The sequence below is a fragment of the Hipposideros armiger genome, unplaced genomic scaffold (assembly GCF_001890085.2).
Source record: "Hipposideros armiger isolate ML-2016 unplaced genomic scaffold, ASM189008v1 scaffold_92, whole genome shotgun sequence".
Lineage (NCBI taxonomy): Eukaryota > Metazoa > Chordata > Mammalia > Chiroptera > Hipposideridae > Hipposideros > Hipposideros armiger.
Window position 1 is genome coordinate 974,909 of NW_017731442.1, and position 27,892 is coordinate 1,002,800.

Consider the following 27,892-nt stretch of genomic DNA (forward strand, 5'->3'; position numbering starts at 1 on the left):
AGATCAACTCTTAGGAGGGGAATTATTTACTTAAAAGGAATGTGCCATATATTCCTAATTGCTGTACCCAGGTATCAGAATTATGCCTGGTTATTCTACTAATTCTGGTATATAAGAGGATTCTGCTCCCTGTGGTCTGTAAGTAATTTTGTCAATCCAAGAGGTGAAAATGGGCAATAACCTTTTCAATAAAAATCAGCCTCAGCTGTTGATATATTGACTGAGCAGCTTATGACCTTCAGCACAGGCACTCGCAGAGTATAAATTAAGAGAGGTCAGACTCTGGCTGCTCCCATGGGCGAGCTTGAGATTTGACTAACACTTGTCCCAATTAGTCATGTGCTTTCACACACAAGGTCTCTTTTCTCCATCACCACCACCCTCTGAGGTAAACATCATTGTTTTTTATAGATGGGGAAACAGATCCAGAGAGACTGACAACTCCAAATCACAGAGGTAACAGCAGCAGAGCCATGGAGGAAACAGCGTCCCAGGGTGGAGGGAAGAGTAGTAGTAAGAGTAAGGTCATTAATTAACCCTGGGGCTTGGATGAGACCAGTCCTAGGCCTCAAGACCAGAGCCAGACCCAAGGGGGTGGAGGTGAGGGCCTGGAATAATGCTAAACTCTTTCCCATGGGCCGTAGTGTATAGGATCTGTTCTGCTTGCGCTTGTCTGAGCTGGGCATGAGGTGAAGGCTGCAAATATGAAGAGAGGAACACTCTGTGTCTGGTAACTCGGAAAGACCAAGGAAAGAGTGGGGTGTGCTGTTTCCCTGGTGATAGTGTGTATGAATGTATTATATGTGTGCAGGCCTTCTCCATAAGCTAATGGGAAACCTCTTCCATCCTTCCACCTGGCTGGTACTCGCGTCACTGCCCAGGGCCCTCAACACAGGTTTCATTTCTCCAATAAAAACAATCCTCCTTGTATAGACTCCTGGTTAACCACCTCTGACTTCAGCACTTGTAGATTGGTCCTCAGAGCTCAGTGATTTGAAGAAACATTATCAGCAGAGTCTGGGTGGGAACTAGGAGGCAGCTAAGTGAGGTTACCTTGAGATTCCATTCCCCAGGGAAGCTTAGTTTAAGTAGACACGCTTCCTGAGTCACAGAAATCTCAGTGGCCCTACACCTGCACGATTCTGGTCTTGAAACAGGAGCCTCCCGAGGGGTGGCTCCATCTCAGACCCTCCTCCATACGGCACATACACCACTCCGCCTCCCAGGTGCTTTATGGGTGCCTTTCCCCACCTGCAGCATGACTGACCTGGTGGTTTACTGGTACTTCCAGATGTGAGAGGCCCAAAGACTGCGGAGAAGAGTCTTGCATCCTCAGCCTAGTGAGATTGTAGCCCTGGATCTCAAGACAAAAAGATATACCCTCTAGGCCTTTTTGTTTGTAAAAATGGTAGGAAATCTGTCTTGTGGTTATGTAAGGGGATGTCCTTATTCTTAGGAAATGCATGCATATGTGGAGAGAGAAGGAGAGAGAGAGAGAGAGAGAGAGAGAGAAAGGGAGAAAGAGAGGTGCAAACATGTAAATAATTGGTGACTGGATTAAAAGCTTTTGGAAATTCCTCATATATATTGTGCAACTTTTCTGTAAGTTTGGAATGTAACAAAATTAAATGTTAACCAAAAAAATCAGAATTATAAAAATCAAAAGAGCATATTTAGGTAAATTAATTCTCATTTCCTCCAGACTAACCCAAGAATGCATTTAATTTTTGCGTCGACTTTGAATTATTTTACCCAGTTGTAATCATGGACAATTTTATGGTATGCCTTTTTTCACTTAATGTCAGTCATAGGCTATTTTTCATGTTACTACACATCCCTTGTAATTATCATTTTAATGATTTATAATATTTATTATATGTCATAATTTATGCTTTCCTGTTGATGGACACTATTAGTTCATCATGAACTTCGTACCAGGTGCTATCCACCATTGGCTATACACAGGCATTATCTTCTTCGGCCCTCATGCGTCTACTAAGATAAATATTTTTACCCCCAATTTACAGATGAGAAGCTTACAACAAGTCAACCTCATTAAATTAGGGCAGACTCAGGATTCAGTTCCCATCCCTTTGACTCCTCAGCCCATGCCGTGTCTCTGCTCAGGCCCCACTCAGCTTTTTCATGCCTGAAAGCTTTCTCTTTCTCCTCCTCTAATTGTACAGCTCTTTTTCTGTACTGCAGTTTCTATCTTGGACTGTAGTTATTAATGCCATGTCTCACCTCCGAGGCTAGACTCTGGGCTCTTTGAGGTTAGGACTCACAGGAGATTCATCTTTGGAGGCCTCAATGTGCTTAGCCCAGTGTCTTATACATAGCAGGAGCTCACATCATTTTTTTCAACAAATACTGTATTTATGGAGGACCTACTATGTCCCTGGCACTGTTCTAGATTCTTGGGACACATCAGCAATTCAATAAACAAAATGAAGCTTACATCCTGAAGGAAAGATATGTATAATAAAGAATATGCATAATAAATAAGAAAAGTACATATTATTTTAGAACAGCGGTTCTCAACCTTCCTAATGCCACGACCCCTTAATACAGTTCCTCATGTTGTGGTGACCCCCAACCATAAAATTATTTTCATTGCTACTCTATAACTGTAATTTTGCTACTGTTATGAATCGTAACGTAAGTATCTTTTTGTTTTCTGATGGTCTTAGGCGACCCCTGTGAAAGGGTCGTTCAACCCCCAAAGGGGTCGCGACCCACAGGTTGAGAACCGCTGTTTTAGAAGGTGCCAACTAATATAGAAAAATGGAGCAGGATAAGAAGAATAAGGGGGTACAGGAGGAGGAAGTACTTCAATTTTTTTTTAATTGAAGTTTATTGGGGTGACAATGGTTAGTAAAATTACATAGGTTTCAAGTGTACAATTCTGTAATACATCATCTATATATCACATTGCGTGTTCACTGCCCAGAGTCAGTTCTTGCATCACCATATATTTGAGTCCTTTTACACTCTTCTACTATCTCCCCTCCCTCCTTATCCTCTGGTAAGCACTGAACTATTGTCTGTGTCTATGAGTTTTTGTTTCTTTATTGTTTGTCTTGTTCCTTTGTTGCTTTCAGTTTTATGCTTTAATTTTAAATAGAGTAATCAAGGTAGGCCACGTTGAGGAGGTAACATTTGAGCAAAGATTGGGAGATGTGAATACCACGTGAACAAATGAATGAATAAAATCACTTTTATGATACCTTCTAACTATGCAATTAGAAAGCAGGTATTTAGAAGGGCTGAGTCCCTAAGTTTGGAAAGATAAACTCCAAAGAGAGGTAAGATCAAAGTGTAAAAGATTATACCATACACAGGGTGAACAATGACTCATTCCACAGATAATGCCGATTTGCCGCCCCAAAGTCATTTTGGAGCAAAGAAAGAAAGCTGCTTTACACAGCAGGCAGTAAACACATGAAACTTACAGCCCTAAAGATGCCATAGGCTGAAGCACGGGACAGTTCTCAATAAACCCACAGACACAGGCCCTGGGGTCAGTGCTTAAAAGAAGTTGGGGGTATTTGTAGGGTATGTCCCAACCCTTTGATGCGATCCAGGGTAAAAATCTAGTCTCATGCCAGGTTAGGACACAGGACGTTGGTAGGCTGGGCCCTACCAACTAGTCCCCATGACCCTGGACAGTGCATCTCATGTCAACTGATATTGAACGTCTTTTGCTTTACGCTTTATGCTATTGATATTGGTTAAACAAATTGCAAGTTGGAAGGCAGAATTATTACATTTGTGGTTTTTAAAAAGATACAGGAAATACATAAGATCAACTTTTTCAAACATACAACCATGCCTTTCTGATCAAGTCAGGATATATCATTTTGACCAAAGTGTACTCTTTCACAATAGATTTGCTTAATAAATTATTTCCAACTTAAATGGCCTTTGCTTCTCATAGAATGTTTCTGTAATAAATATATAAACATAAATTCAATGAAATGAATCAGAATTGAAATGTGAGAAGTTGACTTAATAGGTAAAGGATTTCTATACACATAACGGCTTGGTTTGTAAAGTAAATACCTCACAAAAACTTGCTTATTACATATATAATGTAGATTTTTGTTTATTGGGTTTTCATGGAATAGAGCACACCCATCAGACACTATCACTTAAAAAATGTCTTTAAGCTTTCTAAAAATGTATTTAACCTGATATGGAATGTTTTCAAAACAAAGTACAGATCAGCATGTGTTGTGTGCTATCATTTCTATTAAAATATACATGTAGACTCATATATGCCTAAAATATCCCTCGGAGGATACACAAGGAATTGGTAATAGTATCTATCTCCCAGGAGGGAAACTGGGATTAGGAGACAGGGGAGGGGTGATCAGTTAGCTCAGTTGATTAGAGCATGGTGCTAATAACACCAAGGTTGCCGGTTTGATCCCCACATGGGCCTCTGTGAGCTGCCCTCCTTAAAAGAGTCAACTATGCCATTGTAACATGAAAGCAATGTGTAACCAATGACCATGGCTGTTCCCCAATAAAATTAAAAAAAAAAAAGACAGGGGAAAGTGAGAGATGTTTTCACTGTACATCTTTTTTATATCTTTTGACCTTTATGCCATGTATATGCTTAACTTGGTCAAAAAATAATTTTTAACACAGTATAACATAAAAAAAGAAAGTGTTGCTGTTTTAGGACAATTATATAGTTACCAAAATGATTTAGACATTAAATAATAAATGTTGTATTAGAACACATTGACACAGTAAGGAAAAGTATAGGCTGAGTCCAGGATATGCTGTCTCCTAGGTTCTCCCTGTAAATGTAGGCTAGTATTTTAAGTTAGTTGACCTCAATTTTGTTTTAAAGATTTACTCAAGATACAGCTTATTTGCATGCCTTTATCAGATAGAGACCTCTGCTCTGATTTCATCGAGCCTACCCTATCTGCCCTTCAAGGTTGCCTTTTATTTTTTTACAGTGCAGCTTCTGAAACATGAAGACTTGAATAATTATATGAGCCACAGATATGAACACATAATTTACACAAGACAAAATACAAATTGTAAACCGATGCATGGAAAATATTCCACCTTAATAGTCAAAATAAATTCAAATGAAAACAAAGACATAACTTATTCAATTAGTAATTTATTCAAACATGAACCCCCATAGAGAGGAGGGTCTGGTGAAACTTGTATATATTTATATCACTGGCTAAAATATAAAGCAGCTCAGCCCTTTTGCTAAACGTAATGTTAATTCATGCAGTCATAAAAATATTAATGTCTTTTGACCTGGTAATCCCACTCCTGGGAATTTGTCCTGAGAAAATTTTTTCAAAGAAGAAAAAAGCTCTATGTGGGAAGATCTTCATTGCAGCTGTATCCATTAATGTGAAAAAATGATGGGCTAGGGGCTGGCCGAGTGGCGCATTGGTTAAGAGCTGGCTTGGGACACCAGAGGGCCCTGGTTCGGATCCCACATATGAGGGCCAGTGACACTGCCCTCTACAGCTAAGATGCTGAACAACAGCTCAACCTGGAGCTGGGCTGNGGAAAAGTCATGACATATTTTGTCTATGATTTTCAAAGGCCATTTATTTATATAAAGAACAAAGATCAATCAATGATATATTGCCCGTTTTGTTCGATAACCTTCTGCCATCTTTCAGTGAGCTTCATAATTCCTCGTTCATAGAAGGACCTGTCTTTATTTGCGAAAAACTGAACAAGGTGCTGAGTTACAGCCTCATCTGAACTGAACGTTATACCATGCAAGGAGTTTTGCAGAGAGCGAAACAAGTAGAAGTCTGATGGCGCAAGGTCAGGCGAGTATGATGGGTGTGGCAACACATCTCATCCAAGCTCCAATAATTTTTGACGTATGATCAAACGTGTGTGGTCTCACGTTGTTGCGATGGAACACAACTCCTTTACAGTTAACAAGCTCTGGGCGTTTCTGGATGATGGGTTTGTTCAAACTGTCCAATTGCCCACAGTACACAGCGAATTGATTGTTTGATTCCTTGTTAGGAGCCCAAAAAACACGACATCTTTAAAATCCCACCACACTGAGAGCATAACCTTCCTCTGATGAATGTCTGCTTTCGATGTCGTTTGAAGCGAATCATCACATCAGGACCAAGACCGTTTGCACACCACATTGTTGTAAACAATACACTTCTCATCACCAGTTATCAGTCGCTTCAAAAAAGGATCATTTTCCTCACAGTTAATTAACATAATGCAGATGTTTATACGCTTTGTCAAATGAACTTCTTTGAGTTCATACAGAACCCAAATATCGAGCTTGCGTACGTATCCCAGCTTCTTCAAGTGGTCGTGAACGCTTGAATGATGGATGTTCAATGTTTCTGCAATCTCTCGTGTCGTGTTGACTTGATCAATGCCTTTATTTTGTCGTCATCAACCTCGGTGGGCCTCCCTGACCGAGGAGCGCCCTTGACATCAAAATCACCAGCACGGAATTTCGTGAACCATCATTGGCACTGACATTCTTGTAGAGCATTGTCACCGTAAACTTTATGCAACTTTTCACAAGCTTGACCCACGTTCTNCCCTGGTTCGGATCCCACATATGAGGGCCAGTGACACTGCCCTCTACAGCTAAGATGCTGAACAACAGCTCAACCTGGAGCTGGGCTGCTGTGAGTCACGGGCAACCGCATAGGCTGCAGCCCCTGCTGTAGTGGATTGCCATGGGCTACCCGGTGTCACCAGCAGACAGTGTGAGCGGCCAGCAGCCACAGTGAGCAGGCTGTCCAAAAGATGGCGACTGATCTGCCTCGCCCAGAAAGAGCGCAGTGATGGTGGTAACTTGGGCCAGTGAAGCGTCCTCCACAACTAGACTGAAGAAAAAAAGGACAGCAACTTGTCTGTTCCCCTTCCCCGATTCCCCAGTGCTGTTGCATCCCCCAATTCCCCAATAAAAATCTTAAAAAAAAAAATGATGGGCTAGAAAGAGCATCAGTTTTGGAGTCAGGTGTCCAGGGTTTGAGGACTTGATTTTAGGATCTGTCACTTGATAACTGTGTGGTCTTGGAAAAGTGACTTGATCTTCCTGAGCCTACGTCTGCCAGGATGGAAGGAGGGAAATTGGGCTGGGAAAGTCATGTGGGACCCAATTATGGAGGATCTTGACTGCTAAGCCAAGTTTTCCAGGATCTATGCAGTCGGCAAGAGGAACATTGCAAGTATTTGATCAGAGCACATCAGGAAAATTAAGCCAGCGGTGGCATATAAGATGAATGAAACGATCAAAAAGGTGGAGGTGGGGAAGCCACTTAGAAGGCGTCTGCTGTAGTGTATATGAGAGGCGATGACTAATTTAATGAAACAGCCCAAATTGTGTGAGTGCCTTGTGGGTGATGAGCTATTATCATAAATCTCCAGCCTCCCCATAGCATCTGCTTTATAGTCTGTGTTGAGCAGAAATATTACATAATAACACCTTATATTTCTAAAGCCCTTTACAGTTCAGAAAGTGCTTTCACCTGTATTATCTCATTTGATCTTCTAGGGTATTTACAAGTTGATATTTGTGAAGGAGTTTTCCCAGATATTAAAGCCAGGCCAATGGGTTTATAATATCCAGGGTCCGCCCCTCCTCTCCCCCTTCACTCAGCTTCCTTTTGTTCAGTATTCAGGCACTTCATAGTTTTTTATTCCATTTCTACTACAAAAAAAAAAAAGATTTGCTGAACAATACACCACGTTCCTTGCTTAAGTCGCTTCAAAGGTAGATAAGTCATCAGTGTGCTGGATTTGAGCACATTTGGTTTATTTAATCATTTGTTCATCTCTCTGCTTGCCGTGGAGTTTCACATGTCCAACCATATGCTGTTCCTGCGATGCTCTGTGCACACAAGTGAAAGCCCATGAAGAGGCCTAGCCTTCCCTCTCTTCCCTCCAGCTCCAGCCCTTAACCCATCCCAGGGAGGGGCATCTCCCTCTGGAGGCCCAGAAGGATCCCAAGTCACACAGACCCAATCCATGAGGAGTGGGACTAGCAATCACCCAAGAAATCTGGGGCTCTGGCCCCCTCTGCAATGAAGACTCCTAACTCAGGGCTTCTCTGGCTTCCAGAGACATTAATGAGCAGGGCTGAGTGGTAATTAAGACTGTGCTCAGTTCCACATCACGCAGCACAGCTGCAACCAGCCAGGAGGAGGGAGAGAGAGGAAGACAGGAAGGATGCCCCAGTCCTCTTCCCACTCTATGCCTCTCTTTAGTGCAGCAAGAGGAGTCTGTAAACCCCCAGGATGCAGGGACAACTATAGGAGACAGCTGTCCAGGGCTGGAGAGAAAGCAATCAGATGTCAGCCAGGTGTTACCACTCCAGCCAATGGGGTGCCCGTGGGCCAAGCCGTGGTATTCTCTGAGGCGAGGAGCCCCCTGTCTTGCAGCCAGCATGGCACTACAGGACCTGCAGCAGGATGGGGCTGTGCTCTGACAAGGAAGAGAAGGCGGGACACATACCACCACCCACTACTCATTGGCATGCAGGTATGCTATTGTCTCTTCGGAGTCTGGGATCTTTTCCGGCTCACACCCCAGACTAAGAGTCCACTCTGGGTGAGGGCCAACAGTAATTACAAATACTCAGTGAGTGACACTGAACGGAGCTCTGGAGATCCACAGATTAATTTCACCCAGACCATTCCAGACAGCACGCCCTCTAGTGTGAAAACAGAGACATGACTACTGTGATAGTAAGAAAAAGTTCTGTGGGCAACAGAGTAGCCTAGGGTAGATGGAGGAGAGCTTTACTTGTATGGTGGCACTTGAGTTGAGCCTTGAAGTAGAACACGGGTTCACCAGAAAATTTGTTTTTGGCAAAGGGAACGGAGAGAGCAAAGGCCTGGGGCATGAAATAGCAGGTGACCTGTCCCAATGAGCATCCAGGAGCTGTGGCAGGCCTGGCACAGAGCATGAGGGGAGAGACAATGGATGGATTCCAGGGAGGCCATCAGGGGTCACAGGTCTGGCAGGAGCAATTGCCAAGCTGACCCACATTCCCCAGCTTACACCACCACTTCAGGTGTTGGGCAGATGCTCCAAAACTTTATTGGCATCCCTAGGGAGCTGTCCCAACCCTATGTATTGAGCTGGAGATGGGGGGACTCAGTGATGAGTTAAGGGGTAGAGAAAAGGTGGCACTGGAGGGAAGGGGCTCAGACAGAACAAAAAAGGAGAGACTTAGCCTTGAGCTGAGTTTCACACAGAGAAAGCAACCACAATTAGGGGAGAGAAATGGTACAGTGCATGTGTGCTAAGGTGGAGCCTGAGCCTTGTTTGAGGTGCATCAGAGCACCAGTTATCCTCATGTCCTCTGCCCACTGCTCTGGAGGCACAGGTCCCTGAAGTTTCCCAAAACCTACTCTGTCCCCTGGGAGGAGCAGAAGGGTTCATTGGTGGTTCTATTGGGGCAGAACTAGGAGGTGATTTCAATCAACTCCCAAACAGAGGACAGAACACATAAACCTGTGAGTCAGAGAAAGAAAGGTTACTCTCAAAAAACACTAGATTTTCGGAAACGCTGTGACCACTTTCAAATACAGTAAAACCTTTGATTGCGAGTAACTTGGTTTGCGAGTGTTCAGCAAGACAAGCAAACATTTCTAATACATTTTAACTTGGTAAACAAGCAATGTCTTGCAATCCAAGTAGTTTGTTTCCGGAACGAATCATGCTTGCAAACCCAGGTATTACTGAATATGTAATCTGAACTCATTTCAAACAGCCTTTTGGAAGTGTGCTAACTTAATGACCACAGGGTCTGCCATCCCCTCTCCTGCTGAGTATCACAAGACCTCCCCTTTCCCTAACTCAGTGCCACAATAGCAGTTCTCCAAGGGGATTTTGGGTTGTCTTGCTCTATAAAAGAAAGCCTGGAATGCTGGTGTGTTAAGTCACCCACCTCTTGGCTGGTGAGTGCCCCCTTCATGTCTTTCCTGAACATGGATTTTCAGTACATGATAAGGCCTTATTTTTCATTCTGAGTCTGTGGTCTTGTTTTCCACAGTGCTATGTCCCAGAAGGCTTGAGATCTCTTGTGTGGCCATGACTAGAAAGTCTAGAAATGAAATCTACAGGTGAGCCGCGTTCTCTGTAGAGCTGACTCACCTCTCCCTCACAAGGTCAGAGTTAGCAGGGCACCTGTGGACACCTTTTCCTGCTGCCTGTATGTCTAATCCAATAGGAGAAAGAGGAGTGGAGTGAGTGTGTATGAGCTGGGAAGGGGTGCTGTGAGTCCAAGCCTCCTTCATACACATGCAACTACCGATTTGGCTTCCCTTCTTGTGCCCTTGTTAGAGAAGTGGACACTGGGGTCCAGCCTCATCTTTGTCCCCTGACTTGGCAGGCTTGGGAAGCAACTGTGGAGGGAACTTCAGAGCTGGGGAAGCAGAGGGAGGATTAGAATGCCTTTTGTTTTCAGTGTCTTTCTTTGGACTTTTGCATTTATAATATTTCTATTTTCAAAAGAATCATTTGGCTCTTTTTATTTTAGCATATTTTCCTTAGAGCAATAAAGCTTTTGCAATATGGAAAAAGTGACATTTGATCTAAAGGAGTCTGGAGGGGAGGGAAGCTCTGAGTGCAGAGAACTGACCTTTAGTAACCACCCACCCAGAGCTGCCGGCTGGTGGAGCACAAGCTGAGCCTCCAGGAAGGCTGTCTGGTGCCCTCCACAGGTCAGTTCACAATGGGAGTCTTGGTGACAACCCTGGGAGCATGTGTGCCCGTGCATGTGTGTGAGCCAGTGTTCCTGTCCCTCTCTCCCGTGGTTTCTCTAGATGGCTAACCCTATGTCCCTCCTCTCACTCTGTTGCCAGCTGTCCCAGTTCTAAATCTCTCCCTCTCTTCTTTCAGCCCAGCCCGGAAGCCTGCGGGCTGGGCCAGAGGGAAGCAGTTGTTGCTGTTTTTCCCCAGCTCCCGCTCAAACCTGACACCCACAGAAAGGTCAAGCCCACGTGGTTCTGCACGTCCCCTGCCTGGCCCACCCTGGCTGTTACCATGACAACTGCTGGGCTGGAAATGTCCTTAGCCATCTCTACTCAGCACATTGGGTGGCTGTCCCAGGCTCCAGTCTCAGAAAAGCCGCTCCTGACAGGCATTCTGGAGTTATAGAGCTTCTGGGAATATGGACGGACAGACAGACAGACACAGAAAAACAGATCAAGCCAGAGGCACGCACACTGACTGAGACAAAGAGAAACAGGCATACTTAGGGGCACAGAGAACATGAGATGCAAGAAAGTGAGATGGTGACAGAGCTTCAGCAATGCAGGACTGAGGGATGAATGAAGCAAAATAGAGCCTGAGATGGAAATTAAAAAAAGAGACATGGGATCCATGAGGACACAGGGAGAGGGCACCCCAGACTAAGAGACAATGGAGAAGGCCCTGAGGGAGAAAAAGAAGAGGAAGAGAGGAGAAGGGTGAAAGAAGTCAGTTTTCCCACTGCCCTCGAGCTCATCCCAGTAAATTTCCTTGTTCTGAGCAGGGCTTGATCCAATAGCTCATCCTTTCTGAGGTCTCAGCCAGGCTCTCCCTCTGGCTAGATAACATTTGTCACCTTAGCAGGGACCTCGCCTTAAGCTAACAAAGGTAAAATTGAACCCCACCCCAACACAGGCACACACACCTCCTTGCCCTAGGGAGGCAGTTGGTTCCATTTCAACCCAAATTTGTCATAAATATCTATTCTCAGCCTCACCTTTCTCAGGAGGTGAAATGAGCATCAGAACACTAAGCAGGGATAGTAAGAAATGAGGCAAAATTATGGAGTAGTGAATGTGAACATCAGAGATGATGAAGCCCCCGGAAGTAATTAACGTGAAAGAGGACAGAAGAGACAGGTTGGAAAAACACTGAGCACCTACCAGACATGAGTATAGGAGTGAGAGGGTAAGAGGTGCAGAGGAAGGAAGGGAGACGGGTTTAGAGCTCTCACCAAGATAGGCCAGAGGAGAAGTAACGGGTGGTGGGCCAGCTTGGATTGGTCCTCCTGGTCTGTCCACGAACCATGCCTTCAACATTAGTGTAATGATTTCCCATCTTTGAAGTGTCTCTAAGGCTTTGAGTGAAGTCTCTCAGGGTCTTTGAGTTCTTAGTCATTCTTAGCCTTTTCCTCCTAAGAAATAATGAGGCCATCAGTAGAGGAAACTCTGGAGCTCATCTAGCCTTCAGCTTGTCCTGACCTTGACCACAGTGTGGAGGGGATAATGGAGCCAGTGTCCCTAATATCACCATCTTCCAAGCTTACACGTGGTTATAGAATAGAGCAGGTGGCAGCTTGGAGAGCCCACTACCCTGGTGCCCTCCACCAAGAGAGCCCAGTGAGGGAGCTGGGCCCAGAAGGAAGACTTGAGCCCAGGAGAACATTGAGACTATGCTAAACTAGCCAACCTGGTGAACACACTGGGCCCAGAGACTGAAATGTGAAAAAATTAAAGGTCCCACAGCCCTGGAAGATGGGTCCTGGACTGGGCAGGAAAGTGAATATGCCAGATGTTGATGCCCCACATCCCTTCAACTGACTTCTATGTCCAACTGCAGTTATCGTGGACAGTTCTGGTGTATGCTCTCAGCTTCCCACCTCTCTCCTTCTCTGCCAGAGGCTTTTCTCAACCCCTGCAGGGTAGCCTGGAAGTAGCAGAAGCTTAATACTCCCAAAGGGCAAACTTCAACCAGTGAGGGATGCTTACTTGGTGGTATTTTACCCCAGATCTCCCCATCACTCCATCAGGAAACTCTGAGTTGTGATCTTTATGGTTCCTCAGAGTGATTCCAGGGGGACTGAGCCCTACTCATTGTACCCTTCCCTGTCTCATTCTCCTTGCTCCCTCACTCCTGATCACCCCCTAAAATAAACTGCCTATGTCCAAGTCCTTACCTCATGGCACGTGTTCAGGTATATAAAATAGCACAAGGGGTCTCTTTCTGTGTTCCTCCCAGCCAGGGTATGTCTCACAAGGCTGGGCTAAGATTGGAAGTGTTGGAGGGCTCTGCCTCTGGCTGCTTATTGATAGGTGACAATGATGTTTGTTGGAAGGGATCATTATCATCTAGAGAGGAAAAAGAGCTCACCAGCACTCCCTCCCAGATGTTGCGGAAACCAGGGCTGACGTATTAGCAGCAAGCCCCTGTAGGTCTCCAATGGACAACCATAGACTTTCATAACTGGAGAGGACCTTAGGGGGTCACATGATCCAACTTTCTATGAAATGCAAGAATCCCCTTTACAGCCTCTCTGACACCTGCTTAAATACCTCCAATGACAGTGAACTCACTACCTTTTACAAGGTAGCCCTGTCTATTCTTGGACAGCTGTTAGAAAGTTTTCCTTACACTGAATGGTAATTGATCTCTCTGAAACTTTCCCCAACTTGTCCTAGTTTGTCCGTTGTCCTTCAATGTCTCATTTTTCTACTCAAGACTGCTCCAAGTATTTTAAGGCAAACCATATCTATTACATCTTCTATTTTCCAAGCCAAAAAATCTTATTGCCTTGACATTTCTTCAAATGACTCTATCTTCTGAGCCTCGTCACCCTGAACCCCTCCTCCAGGGAGCACTGTGAGTTTGTCAATGTAGCTATTTCAATGTGGTGCCCAGATGATGCTTCAGAATGTATGACCAGTGCAGAATGTATTTTTACACTGCTATGGCCCTAAGTACATTTCCATTATTAATTCCTATTAACTCTTTATTTTATTTTATTTTATTGGGGGAACAGCCATGGTCATTGGTTACACATTGCTTTCATGCTATAATGGCATAGTTGACTCTTTTAGGGAGGGCACAGCTCACAGTGACCCAGGCGGGATCAAACTGGCAACCTTGGTGTTATTAGCACCATGCTCTAACCAACTGAGCTAATCGGTCACCCAAATTTTAGCTCTTTTGGCAGGTACACAACAGTGCTGACTCAAGTGAAGTGTGAAGACACTGAACATTTGTTTTGGCTTTTCAACATCCTTTTTGCTTTTCTTCAGGTAACAGCAACTCTCCTCTACTTCCTTGAATGGTTCTGGTAGGATTGCCAACCACAGTATCCTGTACCCCTAGCCATAGGTTTGGGCCCATGACCTAGGCCCAGCCAATAAAAATTTCCTTTTCCTGGCCACAGTAATTGGTTCAATGATGAGCATGTGATCCAGATTAGGCCAATCAGAGTCCTTCCTTGGGATTTATTATATGGAGTTGGAAGAGAGAGCTCTACCTCTGGATTTGCCAAACTGGGATAATGTGCAAACTGGGATAATTATCTGGGATAATTCCCAGAACTCTCTATGCTATACCAACACAGAGAGAAAAGTTAAGAGTGAAAGAAAGAGGAGATTAAGAATATTGTTTGACAGTTTGTTTGGAGGTTCTAGCAGGGGAGTGCAGTTACTCGCATACCCTAGATCGAAGAATGGTCAACCTTCCTCTATCGGGGAAGGTTGTCCTCTTCAACTGAGCACGCAAAAATATTGTTTGAGGGCTGGCCACGTGGCTCAGTTGGTTAAGAGCTCGCTCAAGAGTGCCAGCTCTGAGCAACAGTGGTTCTATTCCCGGCCCGAGCTGAGTTGCTGCTGAGCTGCCAACAGGTGGCAGGATGGCTCAGCTAAAAAAAAAAAGAATATTGTTTGAATCCTTGGATTCAGCTAATTTTGAGGCCAGCTCTACTTCTGTCCTTCCCAATCAATGTCCCTTTATGGCTTAATCTAGATTGAGTCTGTCTTCTGTCACTAGAACAAACTAATTAATACTCAGTTCTTTGTCTTCTAATTGTGTAGTTAATTTTTTTATCCTAAATGAAGGGCTTCACATTTATCCCTATTAGGTTTCATACTTTCTTCCATCCTTCCAGTTTATAGAAAAAATTTAGAATTGTGATTCTGTTAGTCAATCAATTACCTATGCCTCTCACTTTTGATATGGGTACCTTCTATGTACTCATCCAAATCATTGATAAAAATGTTGAGTTGGACAGATTAAAAAAAAAAGAAAAAATCAGCATCATGTCAGTTAATCAATCAATAAGTATACTTTTGAGATGGTTTTTCAGACAACTGTGAATCTACTCAACTATACTTTTACCCAGCCTGCACCCTCCAGCCCATCTCCTAGAGCTCAAGACTTGATGAGGCCCCATGCTGAAGACCATGCTGCACTTTGGCATTCTGCTGAGCTACCTGTTGATAATTTCATCGAAAAAAGACATGAGATTGAAAACCCAAAACTGATCCTATTCTTTAAAATGCTCACAAGCCCTCAGTAACCCATCCCCTTTCCTGTGCACTCATGCGTGCACACGCATAGACATGCTCCCTCACCCATCTCCGCCTCTGCCTCCTCACTCCTTACTTGACTCATCTGCAAAAAAACCAGTTTTTAAAAAGTGTATTAGGTCAGCATGAAGGAAGAAGAGAGTCAGTCTTTTGGGGAAGAGGAAACCCTTACTTCAGAACAATCTGTGACACACAGCACTTGGGAAAGGGAGATGGGGAGAATGGAAGAGGAGTATTTCTTAGCCACACCTTGACTCTGGGGGGCTTAGTAAAGCCTGGTGCTGGAGGGTGGGAGCTCAAGCCACAGAGACCCACTGTCGTTCCAGTCTGGCCTGTAGGCGGCAGTATTGTGCAGCAAGGAAGAGCTAGGAGAGGGCTAGGCCCGGCTCTCAGTCCTGGCACTATCACTTGCTAATCTCCTGCCACTACTTTGTACCATGTTTCTCTCTTTCCACTCTTTCATACTTCATTCTACTCAGTTACCAGCTTCCAGTGCTCCTCCCCCTAAATGCTTCTCATATCCACTTCTCTCTAGCTTCATTGCCACATTCATGTAATCATCATCTCTTCAAATATTTCTTCTGCCCCATTCCCTCCCTCTCTCTTTACCTTCTGGGATGCAAATTACACATTTATTAGATTGTTTGATATGATTTCACAGCTTTTGGAAGCTTGGTTTTGTTTTCTCCACCACACCACTCCTTTTTCTCTTTCTGTTTCAGTTTGGATGATTTCTACTGACCTTTCTCAAGTTCGTTGGTTCTTTCCTTAGCTGTGTCTAGCTATTGAAAAGCCTTTTGAAGGAATTCATCTCTGATATAATGTGGTTTTTTTTTTAATTTCTAGATTTCTATTTGACTTTCTTATAGTTTCCACATCTCTGCCAAAAGTCCCCACCTGTTCATTCAATTTGCCCACCTTTTTCCACTAGACCCTTTAAGATACGTCATTATTATTTTAAAGTCTCTATCGGGTAGTTCCAATGTCTGTGTTATCTGTGAGTCTGGTTCTGTGAATTTCTTTATCTTTTGACCATGGATTGGGTTTTTTTCTTTCTTGCCTTTTTGTATGTTTTGTAAATTTCTATTGAATGCCTATCATGTGTAGAAGAGCAGAGACTGAGGTAAATAGCATTTATGCCTGTAAGTGGGTATGCCTCTTCTGTCAGCCTCTTGGTCTGGGAGGTTGAGTCAACCTAACCAGGCAAGTTTTGGGTTTTGTGGTTGCTATTATTACCTCAGTGCAACACAGACTTCAAGTTCCTTTAGTGGTGGGCTGGTTAGAGTGGGGACTGGGGTTTCAGAGCTTTTTCCTGTGTTCCTGTTTCATCCTCAGTTTTTCAGTCATCCCCACATGCCTGCCTGCCCTCTATCAGCTGTAGGTATAATTGCTCACTATTTGGTGCTAGGCTCATGGAGAGGCAGGGCATGGGGGTGGGAGGAAGGGCGTATGTCTGTCATTCTGGTTCAGCTTCAGTCTTAGGCCAGTCCTATGCTCCTGAGCCTCAGGAGAGGGGCTTTCTCAGTATGTCTGCCCCTATTCCCTATGACAGCTAAACTTGGCCTTATCTCTGTGGTTGGTTTTGGGTGCCCTATTCTCCAGCAGAGTAGACCCCTCCTTGAATCTTCAACCCAAGACAGTTTCCTGCTTCTCCCTAAGAGTAGAGGGCATTTGTTTCTACTCTTCCCCTAGAAGCAATGGATTTTTGCCTGTGTTCAAGAAGGGCAAGAAACTTTTTACCCCTTACCCCAAAAGCAGAGGAGTTTTGCTTTTATTCCGCTGAAGCAAGAGTTTGCTCCTCCCCCAGTGGTTTAAGGCTTTTCTTATAGAAGCAGCTGAGGCTTTTTTCATTCCCCCAGCAGCTGCCTTAACCAACTCCTGCATGCTCGCACACCAAGGAGGAAAGCTCTTTGCCAGTTCCTGCTCTGCTCCCACTTTTTCTCATGAACCTCGGGGGAGGCCTGTGGGGAAAAAAGCTTGCCTGTGAGTACAAATGCACCAGTGCATGCTAGCCCATGTGTAGCCTTTCAAATTTTATTAAAATGTTTGTTAGTTTCTCCATACCCGCTTGTGTGACAGCCACCTCTTTGCTGCATGCTCTGTTAAAGTTGAAGCAGTTTGTGTCCCTCCCTCTCCTTGAACAGGTTTTATTTTGTTGCCTTGTGACCTCAGCTTTCTTAGGGCTCAGGAAAAGCTATGATTTTGTAGATTATCTGGCTAGTTCTCATTATCAGGATGGGAGTGACATTATCTTGCAACATTTCACATCCTAAGTAGAACTAGAAGTCCTCAAGTCACTATCATCTCTTTCTCAGACAAATGCAACCACCTCACAACTGGTCCCCTGCATCCAATTTTGCTCCTCTCTATACTGCATCCAGTAAAGTATAAAAATTCTGTCATCAGAAACTTGAAGGAATACAATACCGTATTCCCCCATGTATAAGACGCACCCTTTTCTGAAAAATTTGGGGTCTGAAAACTGGGTGCGTCTTATACAGTGGTTGTAGGGGTTTTTTTACTTGCATTTCCCGCTCTTTTCATGCTTGTTTTTGTGCTCATACAACCACTGTATAAGATGCACCCAGTTTTCAGACCCCAAATTTTTCAGAAAAGGGTGTGTCTTATACATGGGGGAAATACGGTACTTGAAATTAGCTACATAAAATCTGAAACCTAGGTCATGATATACCAGTTATCTATTGCTGACTATCAAACCAACCCAAGACTTAGTGGCTTAAACCATGACATTTGTTTTGTTCATGAATCTACAGGGCTTTGCAGAGACAGCTGGGGCAGCTTTAAGACTAGGGCCTGAAATCGTTTGAATCACTTATATATCTGATGCCTGGGAGGGAAGACTCAAACAGCTGGGACTAAACTGCTGGGAGCACCTTTGTCTCTGTGTGGCCTCTTTAGTATGGTGGCTTCAGGGTTGCCAGACTTCTTACCTGTTTGTTGGTTCAGAACTACGAAAGAGCATGTTGAGAGAAAGAGAGAGAGCGTGCACACCTAGATGGAATGTTTTTGTGACCTAGGCTCAGAAGTCACATTGTTTGTGCTGCACTTTATTAGTAGGTTGAAGGGGAAGGAATATTGACCCAACATCTCAATGGAGTGAACACATCACAGTGTAAAATGAAAGTGTGAAATATGATATATTGATATGGCAATCTTTAGGAAATACAATTTACCATACATGATTCTATTTGTTCTGCAATAGTGAAAAAAATTAACTGCAAAGAAATCAAGCTAAAAAAATAAAATCAAAGGATAACCATGAGCCCTCTAATTGAATTATTTCATGTACACATATCATTGCCAAGTATAAATTTGTGCACTTCTAATCAATTTAACTATGTCACGCCCATAGCAGCCATAACCATCTTTCCAGATGCGAATATGATCTTGTCACTGCCCCTCTTAAAATGGCCCATTAGCTCTCTATTGTCCCCACAACGATTTCCAAACTCCTTAACATGGCTTATACAGCCCTTCACACCCAGCCTTGTTTATTAATTTTCAACCTCGCCTTTTGATGCTTCCTCCTTTGTCCTTTATGCTCCAGCTACACTGAAATACTTTCCAGTCTCCAAACTTTCTTTTGCCTTTAGACCTTCGTACATGGCTGTTTTCCTCTTCTGGGACTTTTCTCTGCTTCCATGCCCTATCCCTCTATTCTGCTATTCATTTTTCTGGACTCAGCTTCCCTATTATGGCCTCTCTCCTATCTCTCACTCCAACTGGCCTAGAGCTCTCATATCTCCTTCCCACATGCTCTCAAAACTCCCTGTGCTTACACTTAGGCTCTACAGCACTAGTGATTACTGCACTAATTAGCAAGGCCATATCTCCCCCTCGATCATTCCATGTGGGAAGATGTGGTTTTGTTTTATTTACTACCATGCACAGCACCTGAAGCCTGGCAAGGGCTCAACAAATACTGGTTAGATGAATGAATCTGTGCCTTAAATAACCACTTCTGAGTTCAAGTAAACACCCCTCCCACAAACCTAAGATTGCTATGGCAGTGTCCTGTCTTGAATCTTATAACTAAAGTGGGGCAAAAGCTGGTTGGAATAGTTTGGAATTTTCAGGAAAATGTTGACTGTTTCATCTGACTGGAGCTGTTTTCAGCCTTGGGGACTCACTCCAAGGCAGGGCCAGGGAGTGGCTCTGGGGCGTCTTACCTCTTCTAGCAATAGTCCTCGTGAGCAGGCCTGCCTGGAAGGGACACACACCTCAGCAACAGCTGGGGGGGAGTTTGTTTACTTGCTGTGCCTATATCCAGAGCCTATTTCTGGAGCAGGTTCTGGACACAAGCCTATGCCATTCCAGCACTGATCTTGCCAAGCCCTGGGTGATGAGCACATGTGCCGTCAGAGAACAGTGGCAGTCGTTTGGCTTATCTCCCTGGCTCCAACCCAGCCTTCTCTGGGCATACCAAGTCATTACTGCTTTGCCCTTGTTGGTCATTGCCCTTCTGTAGCCCTAAAGTTTAGCACTAAATATTGCTCCGTTTTCTCTAACTTTCCGTCTGTTTCACTAAGGACATGAGGAAGGAAGTTAGGGGTGATAAGAAACTTACAAATTTTACTGATTTGAGGAAGTCCTAACTAGAGTTTCTTGGGACTTTCCAGGGTCAAAGGAAACAGGTCAGTATTTTTGGCCAATACGATTTTTCCTATGGTTGGTCCAGTTTCTGAAAGGGAACTGGAACACAAAGAGATCATTTGACTTATTTATGATCACACAGTAAGCCACAGGACAAAGATAGCACCCAAGACTCTTGGTTTCAAGTTTAGTGCCACTTAAATAGCCTAAGATAAATCTATTTTAATAAGTTAGCTTCGGGAACTAAGATCAAATTTGTTTTTGGTAGAGTTTCACCTTTTTTTAGAGCCATCACTTAAGATGTCACCTCAAACCAATTAAGAAACCATAGTGGGCCGACCTAGTGGCACGTTGGTTAAGAGCTGGCTTGGGATGCCAGAGGGCCCCGGTTCGGATCCCACATGTGAGGGCCAGTGACACTGCCTTCTACAGCTAAGATGCTGAACAACAGCTCAACCTGGAGCTGGGCTGCTGTGAGTCGCTGGGGACAATATAGGCTGCAGCCCCTGCTGCACTGGGTTGCCATGGGCTACCATGTGTAGCCAGCAGCCAGCGTGAGCGGCCCTCAAGCCATGGTAAGCGGCCGTCCAGAAGCCAGAGACTGATCTGCCTCACCCGGAAAAAGCACAATGATGGTGCCAACTTGGGCCGGTGAAGCAACGTCCTCCACAACTAGACTGAAGAACAAAAGGACAGCAACTTGTCTGTTCCCCTTCCCCCAATTCCCCAATAAAAATCTTTTTAAAAAAAGAAACCATAGTTACAATGGTTTATTAGACTCCCTTTTGTGGAAACTTGTCTCTATCAAAGAGTTAAGCAAGAAGGTAGCCAGAGATTTGAGGCCTTCCCTTCATCTCTCTCCTCACCCAGGTTTTCACATGGGGCTAAAAGCCTTTCAGTCCTACAGCTCCTTTTTGGTTCCTCTAAATCACCTCCCCATCTTCTCATATTAGAATTTCTGTTTCTTAGGTTGAAAATAGGAGGTAGAAAAAAGGTAAAGCTAGAATCTTATCTGAATTACAGAAACACTATTTTCTGATATAGAAACATCTCCAAACTATGTTATGATCAGTTGCTCTTTGGGAGAGTGTTTTGGGATCTTATTGCTTTTTTTCTTTAATTGTTGTTATGGAGGAAGAATTATTTTTGTTTACCAGGCTGGGAGCAAAAAAAATTAGTCTTTCTTTTTTTTTTTTTTTTTAAACCTATCCATCCAGCTGAAAGCCATCAGATGGCCCTGAAGGAGTGAGGTCTGACACCTGAACCCCAGGCAGAGATGGCAGCTTGCAAGTTTGGTCCAGAGCCAGATGATTGTCCATGTCTGGCTTCCTCAAAGTGTCTGGGAAACACAGAGGCCCACTCTCTATGTGAAAGGTATCCTACTAATAAAAAGCAGTAGGAATAAAGCTAACACCATTAGTCAATGAAAACACAGGGAAAATATATCTGGAAATTACAACAAAAATATTCATATAATTTAGGCAAGGATATGGAATCACCTGGTTGGTTCCCATCTTTTCGGACAAAGAAAACACTTGATTTAGAAATGAGCAAATGTTCTCTGAAGATTTTTATGGCCACCCTGCACATCATTAGGGACTTGGAACCCATTACTCAGAAAGAAGTTCCATGGAGCCACGGCCTCAGAATTGTACCCTCAGAGCACGGAGGTTTGGCTTGTCAAAGGGCACGTGTTAGAAACAGGAGGCTGGCAAAAGTTACCAGCTCCCCTGCGTTGGCATTTGTTTTTACCTCCCCACTGCCTGGGAGCATCTCTCTGGGAGGAATCAGGTCAATAGCACCACACACACAGCTGTTCCGATGAGAAAAGTTTTATGCGTACAACACAAACTAAACAAGAACACCAAAAACAAGGAGGGAAGCACAGGCTCAGCCAGGAAAGCTGCTACAGGGAGCAAGCAGGGAACTATTTAGCAGTCCTGTCAAATCCCAACACCATATTTGCAAGTCTAATTTGGAACTTAGCCCTTTTTAAGTGCAGGAATAAGTTAGGGGAGAAACTCGGCACGAAATAAAAAATATATACACACAGAAACACCCAGCTTTTCACACTTCTTGTGTCCATTTCCCCCACGAGGAACAAATCAGGCGAAGGAAAAGCCCAGGCTCTTTTCTTAAAGTCCCTCTATTTATTATGGACTTGTTAGAGGAGCCCCCAATGGAGCTTGGGTTCAAGAAGGCAGACTTCACTCACCTTGGCCCACAATTTACCAAGGGAATGCTCGGGAAACAGGCAGGAATATCCAGAAGAGGCAAGGAAAAATATGGCTCACTTAACTTATGTGTACATTATACATAAGGGCATCAGTCTCCAAACACATTTACACTAGTCCTTCACTAGATTCTTAGCAGACTTCTCATCTGCAGCACCAGAACTGAGGCAAGCTGTGGGACATACAGGAAAGCGGGAGTTTGAGTCAACGTCACTTCATCCAAGACAGTCACACATGCCAGCCCCAAGCAAGTCCTCAGGGGCCCCGCAGCTGTTTGCTTTGGGGAGTGGAAGGTTGGGCTTTTCCCTTCTTAGATTTCTCCTTGCTGCTGCTGCTGTCGCTGAGCTCTCCACTGTTCCCTGTGGACCGGAGACAGCTGCTCAGTGTGTTCAGCATGCGTGCGTGCGTGTGTGTGTGTGTGTGTGTGTGTGTGTGTGTGCGTGTATAATTTATTGTTCCGCTGCCGCTGGCTCGTCCCCAGCCACTGGCTTCTCAACCTGTGACTCTGGAGGAATCAGATACTGGACCTCTTCTGTACTGATGGCTACTTTATCTGGCTGGAGCCACCTCTTGAAATGTTCCAAGGTGCTAGAAAAGAGCAAGAGAAAAGGGTAGCTGCATCAGACCGTGATGATTAATTACTTAATGATTATCTCAGTTACTCAAATGCTGCCCTCCCACCCACCACCAATTTCTTCCTACAATTGTTTTGCACTGCTAACATGGGGAGAAAGACGATCCTCCTCTGACAGCTGTGCATCCTGGCAGCTCCCAGGCATAATTTACCCCCTGGTGGGCACTCTGGCTACAAGCACTAGGCTCCCTTCAAATGCAGAACCTTGGAAAGCATGATGAGAATAGCTGAAGAGTATATGCCTCCATCCTTTTTTCCCTCAAAACTGAAGAGGAGAGAAATTGTCAAGGGGAGGAAACATTCAAATAAATACCAAATTATTAGCGAAGCAGAAACCTGAGCATCTTGAAATCTCTTATACCTGAGGCAGTCTGAAACTCAATTATGTTTAGCTGCACTGAGCATGATTTGTTTGCTTGTTTGTGGGCTTTTTGTTTAGTTCATCCCATAGCAAGTCCCCAAGATAGAAACATCTGAGCGGCAGTGTCCCCACAAATGAATGGCCACTCTGCCAAAGGGCCCCTTTTTTTGTCTGGATCTGTGGGGAGGGAGAGGGTTCCCCTCCTACCTTCCTCACCTACCCAGGATCCTCACTCTAAATCTGTTAGACATTCATGGTAAAATATAAAATACTAGAAATAATATAAATTGTATTCTATGCTCTTAAGCCAAGACATAAAGCCACACCCAGCAGATTTTAGACACCTGCCAGCGTAGGGGGGAATCCAGTTGTGTACAGCTGGTTTCCCAGCCCATTACTCGCTTGCCAAAAGCAGACCATGGGGTGGGTCACCTACCTGGCCTTCACATATGTGAAGGACCACACAATCCCACTACAGAATGGCCTGTTAAAACATAAACTTTGGGCTGGCCGAGTGGCGCGTTGGTTAGGAGTTGGCTTGGGATGCCAGCTCTGAGCAGCAGGGCTCCGCTTCGGATCCCACATACGAGGGCCAGTGATGCTGCGCCCTCTACAGCTCAGATGGTGAACAACAGCTCGACCTGGAGCTAGGCAACTGTGAGTCGCCAGTGACGGTATAGGCTGCAGTGGGGCTGGCAGGCAGCAGGCATAAGCTTTCGTGAGCTGCTGTGAGCAGCCGTCCAATGGACGGCGAGTGACTGCCTCACCCGGGAAGAGCACAACGATAATACTGACATGGGCCAGTGAAGCCATGTCCTCTGCAACTAGACTGAAGAACAAAAGGACAGCAACTTGTCTGTTCCCCTTCCCTGATTCCCCAACGCTGTTCCCCTCCCCCAATTCCCCAATAAAATCTTTAAAAAACCCCCAAAAACATAAACTTTGAAGTTTGAGAACAGATGCATATCTACTGTTTCCTGGTTCTTGTTTTGAACAATGATAGAAAGAAGCATTCCCACAGATGTAGGCTCTGGGGAAACACTGACCCACACACAGCTCAGGGGATTCAGGTGCAACAGGGGCATTTAATCACCTACCACACTTTTCATAGAATTGTTTCAATTATTTCTATAGAGAAGGGAAAATCACAGTATTTTAGGTATTGATAAATACACAGAAGCATTAACTTGAGCCTTGGTGCTGATCTGATTTCAGAGAAAATGAATTCCAGTTGAGAATTAGGCAGGAAAAAATTTTGTCCTTCTCAGAAGTGGAAAGGAGGGAGCTATTCAAGGAGAGAGAATATAATAATACCAAATTATTAGTGGGTCAGGAATCTGTATCTTCAAGTCTTTCTGTGTTTGGAGCAGTTTAAGATACAGAAAAGCAAAAATTATATTATTTTCTGAACCCTGAGAGGGTAACTGGTCTGACCTTAAATGCCACACTGATTTCTAAAGGATCTTGGGGAATGCTGATTCGGTATTCAAGATACTATAAGTAGAAAATGTAAAAATGCAAGTTACAAAGTAAAACTGTAACTATAAAGTTTTATTTGCACACTGTCCATGATTTCAGCAGCAGTATCTTCATCTGATACCACAGGACTCTCAAAATCAATGTTAATGATAGGTTGCAAACCTAGGTTAAGTCCTATTCTCCTAAGACCTTTTGGTAAAATTCAGGGTTTTACTTCTTTCAGTGATCTTTATTTCGAATAATTTCTTACTGAACTTTAAACTTCTGTTAGGAAAAATATTAATAATAACTAACACTTAAATCATACTTACCAGGTACCAGGCACTGTTCTAAGCACTTTACACATAGTAACTCACTACCCTCACAACAACCTTATGAGGTAAGAGCTACTACTCCCGCTTTATTGAAGAAACTGAGGCACACAAAGGTTACTTACCCAAGGACATACAACCAGTAAGTGGCAGGGCCACCTTCCCAGTGTCACGCATTACCCTGCTTTTGGTGGCCTCTCTCCTTTCTGCATCTGACCCACCTGCAGGTACTGTTCAAGTCCTGCCTCCTTCCCTGGCACAGACACCAGAGCCCATAGGGAGCTCAGTGGTCTCCCGACTCCCAAAGCATGTTCTGTTACTTCTACTCATCTGGCTCTTCTCTTATGCTGCCTTGTATTGTTATATACACATGTATTTGTCATCTCTCTCCAAGTAGTTCTGAGGACCAAGAAAAGGGTCTAAAACTTCCTTATATCTCCCCTCCACCGCATATCCCCAGCCCCATGACTGACCAAGCACAGTGCCTTCATGCAGCAGATGCTTAATGAATTCATTTATTTAGTCTACACAAAGTTGAATGGCTACAATATGACAGAAACTCTATAAGACAAGGGAGATTCAGAGATAAGAAAACATAGCTCCAACTGTTGACTGATTACTACTTTCTCAAGCGCATTATATACTTAAAAATTAAGACAATGGTTTATCCTCAATGATATCCAATCTGTGATCAGGATGCAGCTGGAGTATTTACCTTTTGGCAAAAATACCCATTCTCAAAAATCTGCTGCTGAACTTAGAGCAAATAGAGCAAATTTACAAAGGATGATCTTAGCTCAGAAAAGTTGATATTGCTATCAACTAATATCTCAACTCACTCTCCCTGAATTCTTTAGAAAAACAGAAATGCCCGCAGCAAAACACACTGTCACCTGGAACTGGATTGGGAGTCAATTTACCTCTCATCAGAATCAAGTCCGTCCACAAAGAACTCCGATGCTAACTTCTCCTGGAGGAATCGATCCCAGCATTCCTTCTTGGCTTGGGCCAGGGTTCGAAGCATGTCCTTAGAGGTCACTTCCTGACTTAAACCTTTGATTCTTCTCAGTTTCTTCTCTAAAGAGTTTAACAAAGAAAGTGAGTATGAAATGAAACTAAATCTAAAATGCAAAATGCCAATTTAAAAATTCTTTCACTGATGCGTACATCCACACCCCCTAAAAAAGAGCTCATTTTTAAGGAGGATAGATAAAGGGAAACGTACATTTTTCTTTTTCCTTCACAGTGTCTTCATTCTACATTGTATCAAATAAATGTTTAACCCCAGAAAAGGGAAAAGCCATACTTTTCATAAATCAATAGCATGTTTTCTTTGAAATCACAGAAGCCCAGCAGGTATCTCTCTAAGGAATGCTTGCTTTCCCTGGCTTGACATGTGTATCCTATCGTCTCTTTTCAACTCCTTCAAAATAGTCTCTCTGAGGAGTCAATGGTTTTTCTTTTTGTTACAGTGACAAAAAGCAGTTTCCAAACCTCATGAGAAAGAATTAGATAAAATGATGAGAGATCCAATGATTCATTAGACACTAAAACTGACTTGGTGAGAACTCAATAATAAGAGACCTTTAAGATCTCTATGTATAATTAAATTCTTGATTAAAGAGAAGGAATCTCCCAACATTTCTTAAAGTTGCTCAACTTGTGGCCTGGATATTGGAGCCTAATCAAACAAACATCTTGTAATCCCTGTGAGAGTGTTCCATATGGCTTCCTGATAATAGATGTTTAATTATTCTTATTTGCATTTCAAGTATATCTGTTGAACAGATATCCTCTTTTGAAGAATACAAGAAACGGTATCACCATTTACCTTCTGCTTTAATTTAGTCTTGCCTTCAAATATAATAAATGGGTAAATGACAGTTTTTTGGGGAGGGCAGAGGTGGGCATCAAGCCCCCAAACAATAGAAACTTTATGATTTGCCATTCTGTTTTCATTTCTAAACAGGCCACTTCAGCTAGCATCCACTGATCAAAACAATAAATAACTTTTGTTGCTTCAAGTTACCACCAAGAGCTCACCCATGTAAAACACTTGCAGTTGATAAATGTTAAGTATTTGAGGAATTTTTTTCTCCTTGAGGATATGAAAAGGATTATGTATATCTCATGTTGAACTGGCTGAGTTTCTAATTGTTGATCTTAGTGAATTCTCTTTGATATAGGTTTATTTGGCAATAAAAACAATCTTTATATTGTCTGGCGTGGCTGTCAAGGTGTAAGGAACTCTTGGGGCTGGAAAAGGTCTTCCTCTCTCTGAGTGTGCTGAGCCCCTGATTAGGTGTGATCTAAGTTGGGCAGGCAGAAACAGGTGTCATTGCATACTCCAAACCTGCCTGCCATTGTCTCTCAGACTCTGCCATAGGCACCAGAAATGTCTCTTATTTTCCTCAGAGAAGAAAACTTGAATCATCTTCTTAACTGATTATAGAAAAGATCAGGGGAGTTTTAACTTTCTGAACCAATCAAAATCATCACCAAATCCACAAAAGTTTCTTATAGCCCCTGGGCTCTGAGCAACAACAAGCCAAAGGATCTGATTCTTCAGCTTTCTCAGAGTGTTGCTTCTTCTCCTTATTATCATTAAACAGATGTTCTGATTACCACAAAACAGACTCATCAACCTCCTCAGTCATGGCTGCAAATATTACTATCCTATCTTTGGTGGCTTCCCGACAAATCTCACATTATATAGCCTCATCTTTCTCATTTTGCATCATTCTACCTATGTTTTTCTCATGTCTTTTTCCTCCACTACATCATTAACAAAATTCCTTTTGTTTTTCCAAGATATTTCTTAGCAGTCATGTGAATTCTATTCTGACTCTTCTGTCTTTCCTCAAAAGCTGCTTTTTCCTGAACTGCCTTTCCTTCCTCAAATAATTATTCCCAGGTTTGGTTTTGTGACACATATTAAATAGATGGGTCTCATAGATTTTATA

General features: G+C 43.6%; 1 protein-coding gene and 1 long non-coding RNA gene across 4 annotated transcripts in view; one reads left to right on the plus strand and one right to left on the minus strand.

Moving 5' to 3' along the window:
• The first annotated feature begins 17,166 nt into the window (after positions 1-17,166).
• On the plus strand, positions 17,167-25,862 carry LOC109383965 (uncharacterized). Its single transcript, XR_002124324.1, has 3 exons — positions 17,167-17,279; positions 21,128-21,284; positions 25,787-25,862. It is a non-coding gene; the product is annotated as an uncharacterized LOC109383965 (long non-coding RNA).
• The window catches only part of CCDC32 (coiled-coil domain containing 32), an 8,862-nt gene continuing 2,694 nt past the window's right edge, over positions 21,725-27,892 (minus strand). For all 3 annotated transcript variants that reach the window (XM_019644844.1, XM_019644845.1, XM_019644846.1), the window contains exons 3-4: positions 25,850-26,006; positions 21,725-22,732 (exon numbers count right to left, since the gene is read on the minus strand). In XM_019644844.1, coding sequence (XP_019500389.1) covers positions 22,594-22,732; positions 25,850-26,006 — 296 coding nt within the window. In that variant the 3' untranslated portion in view covers positions 21,725-22,593. The remainder of the gene's footprint in view (positions 22,733-25,849; positions 26,007-27,892) is intronic.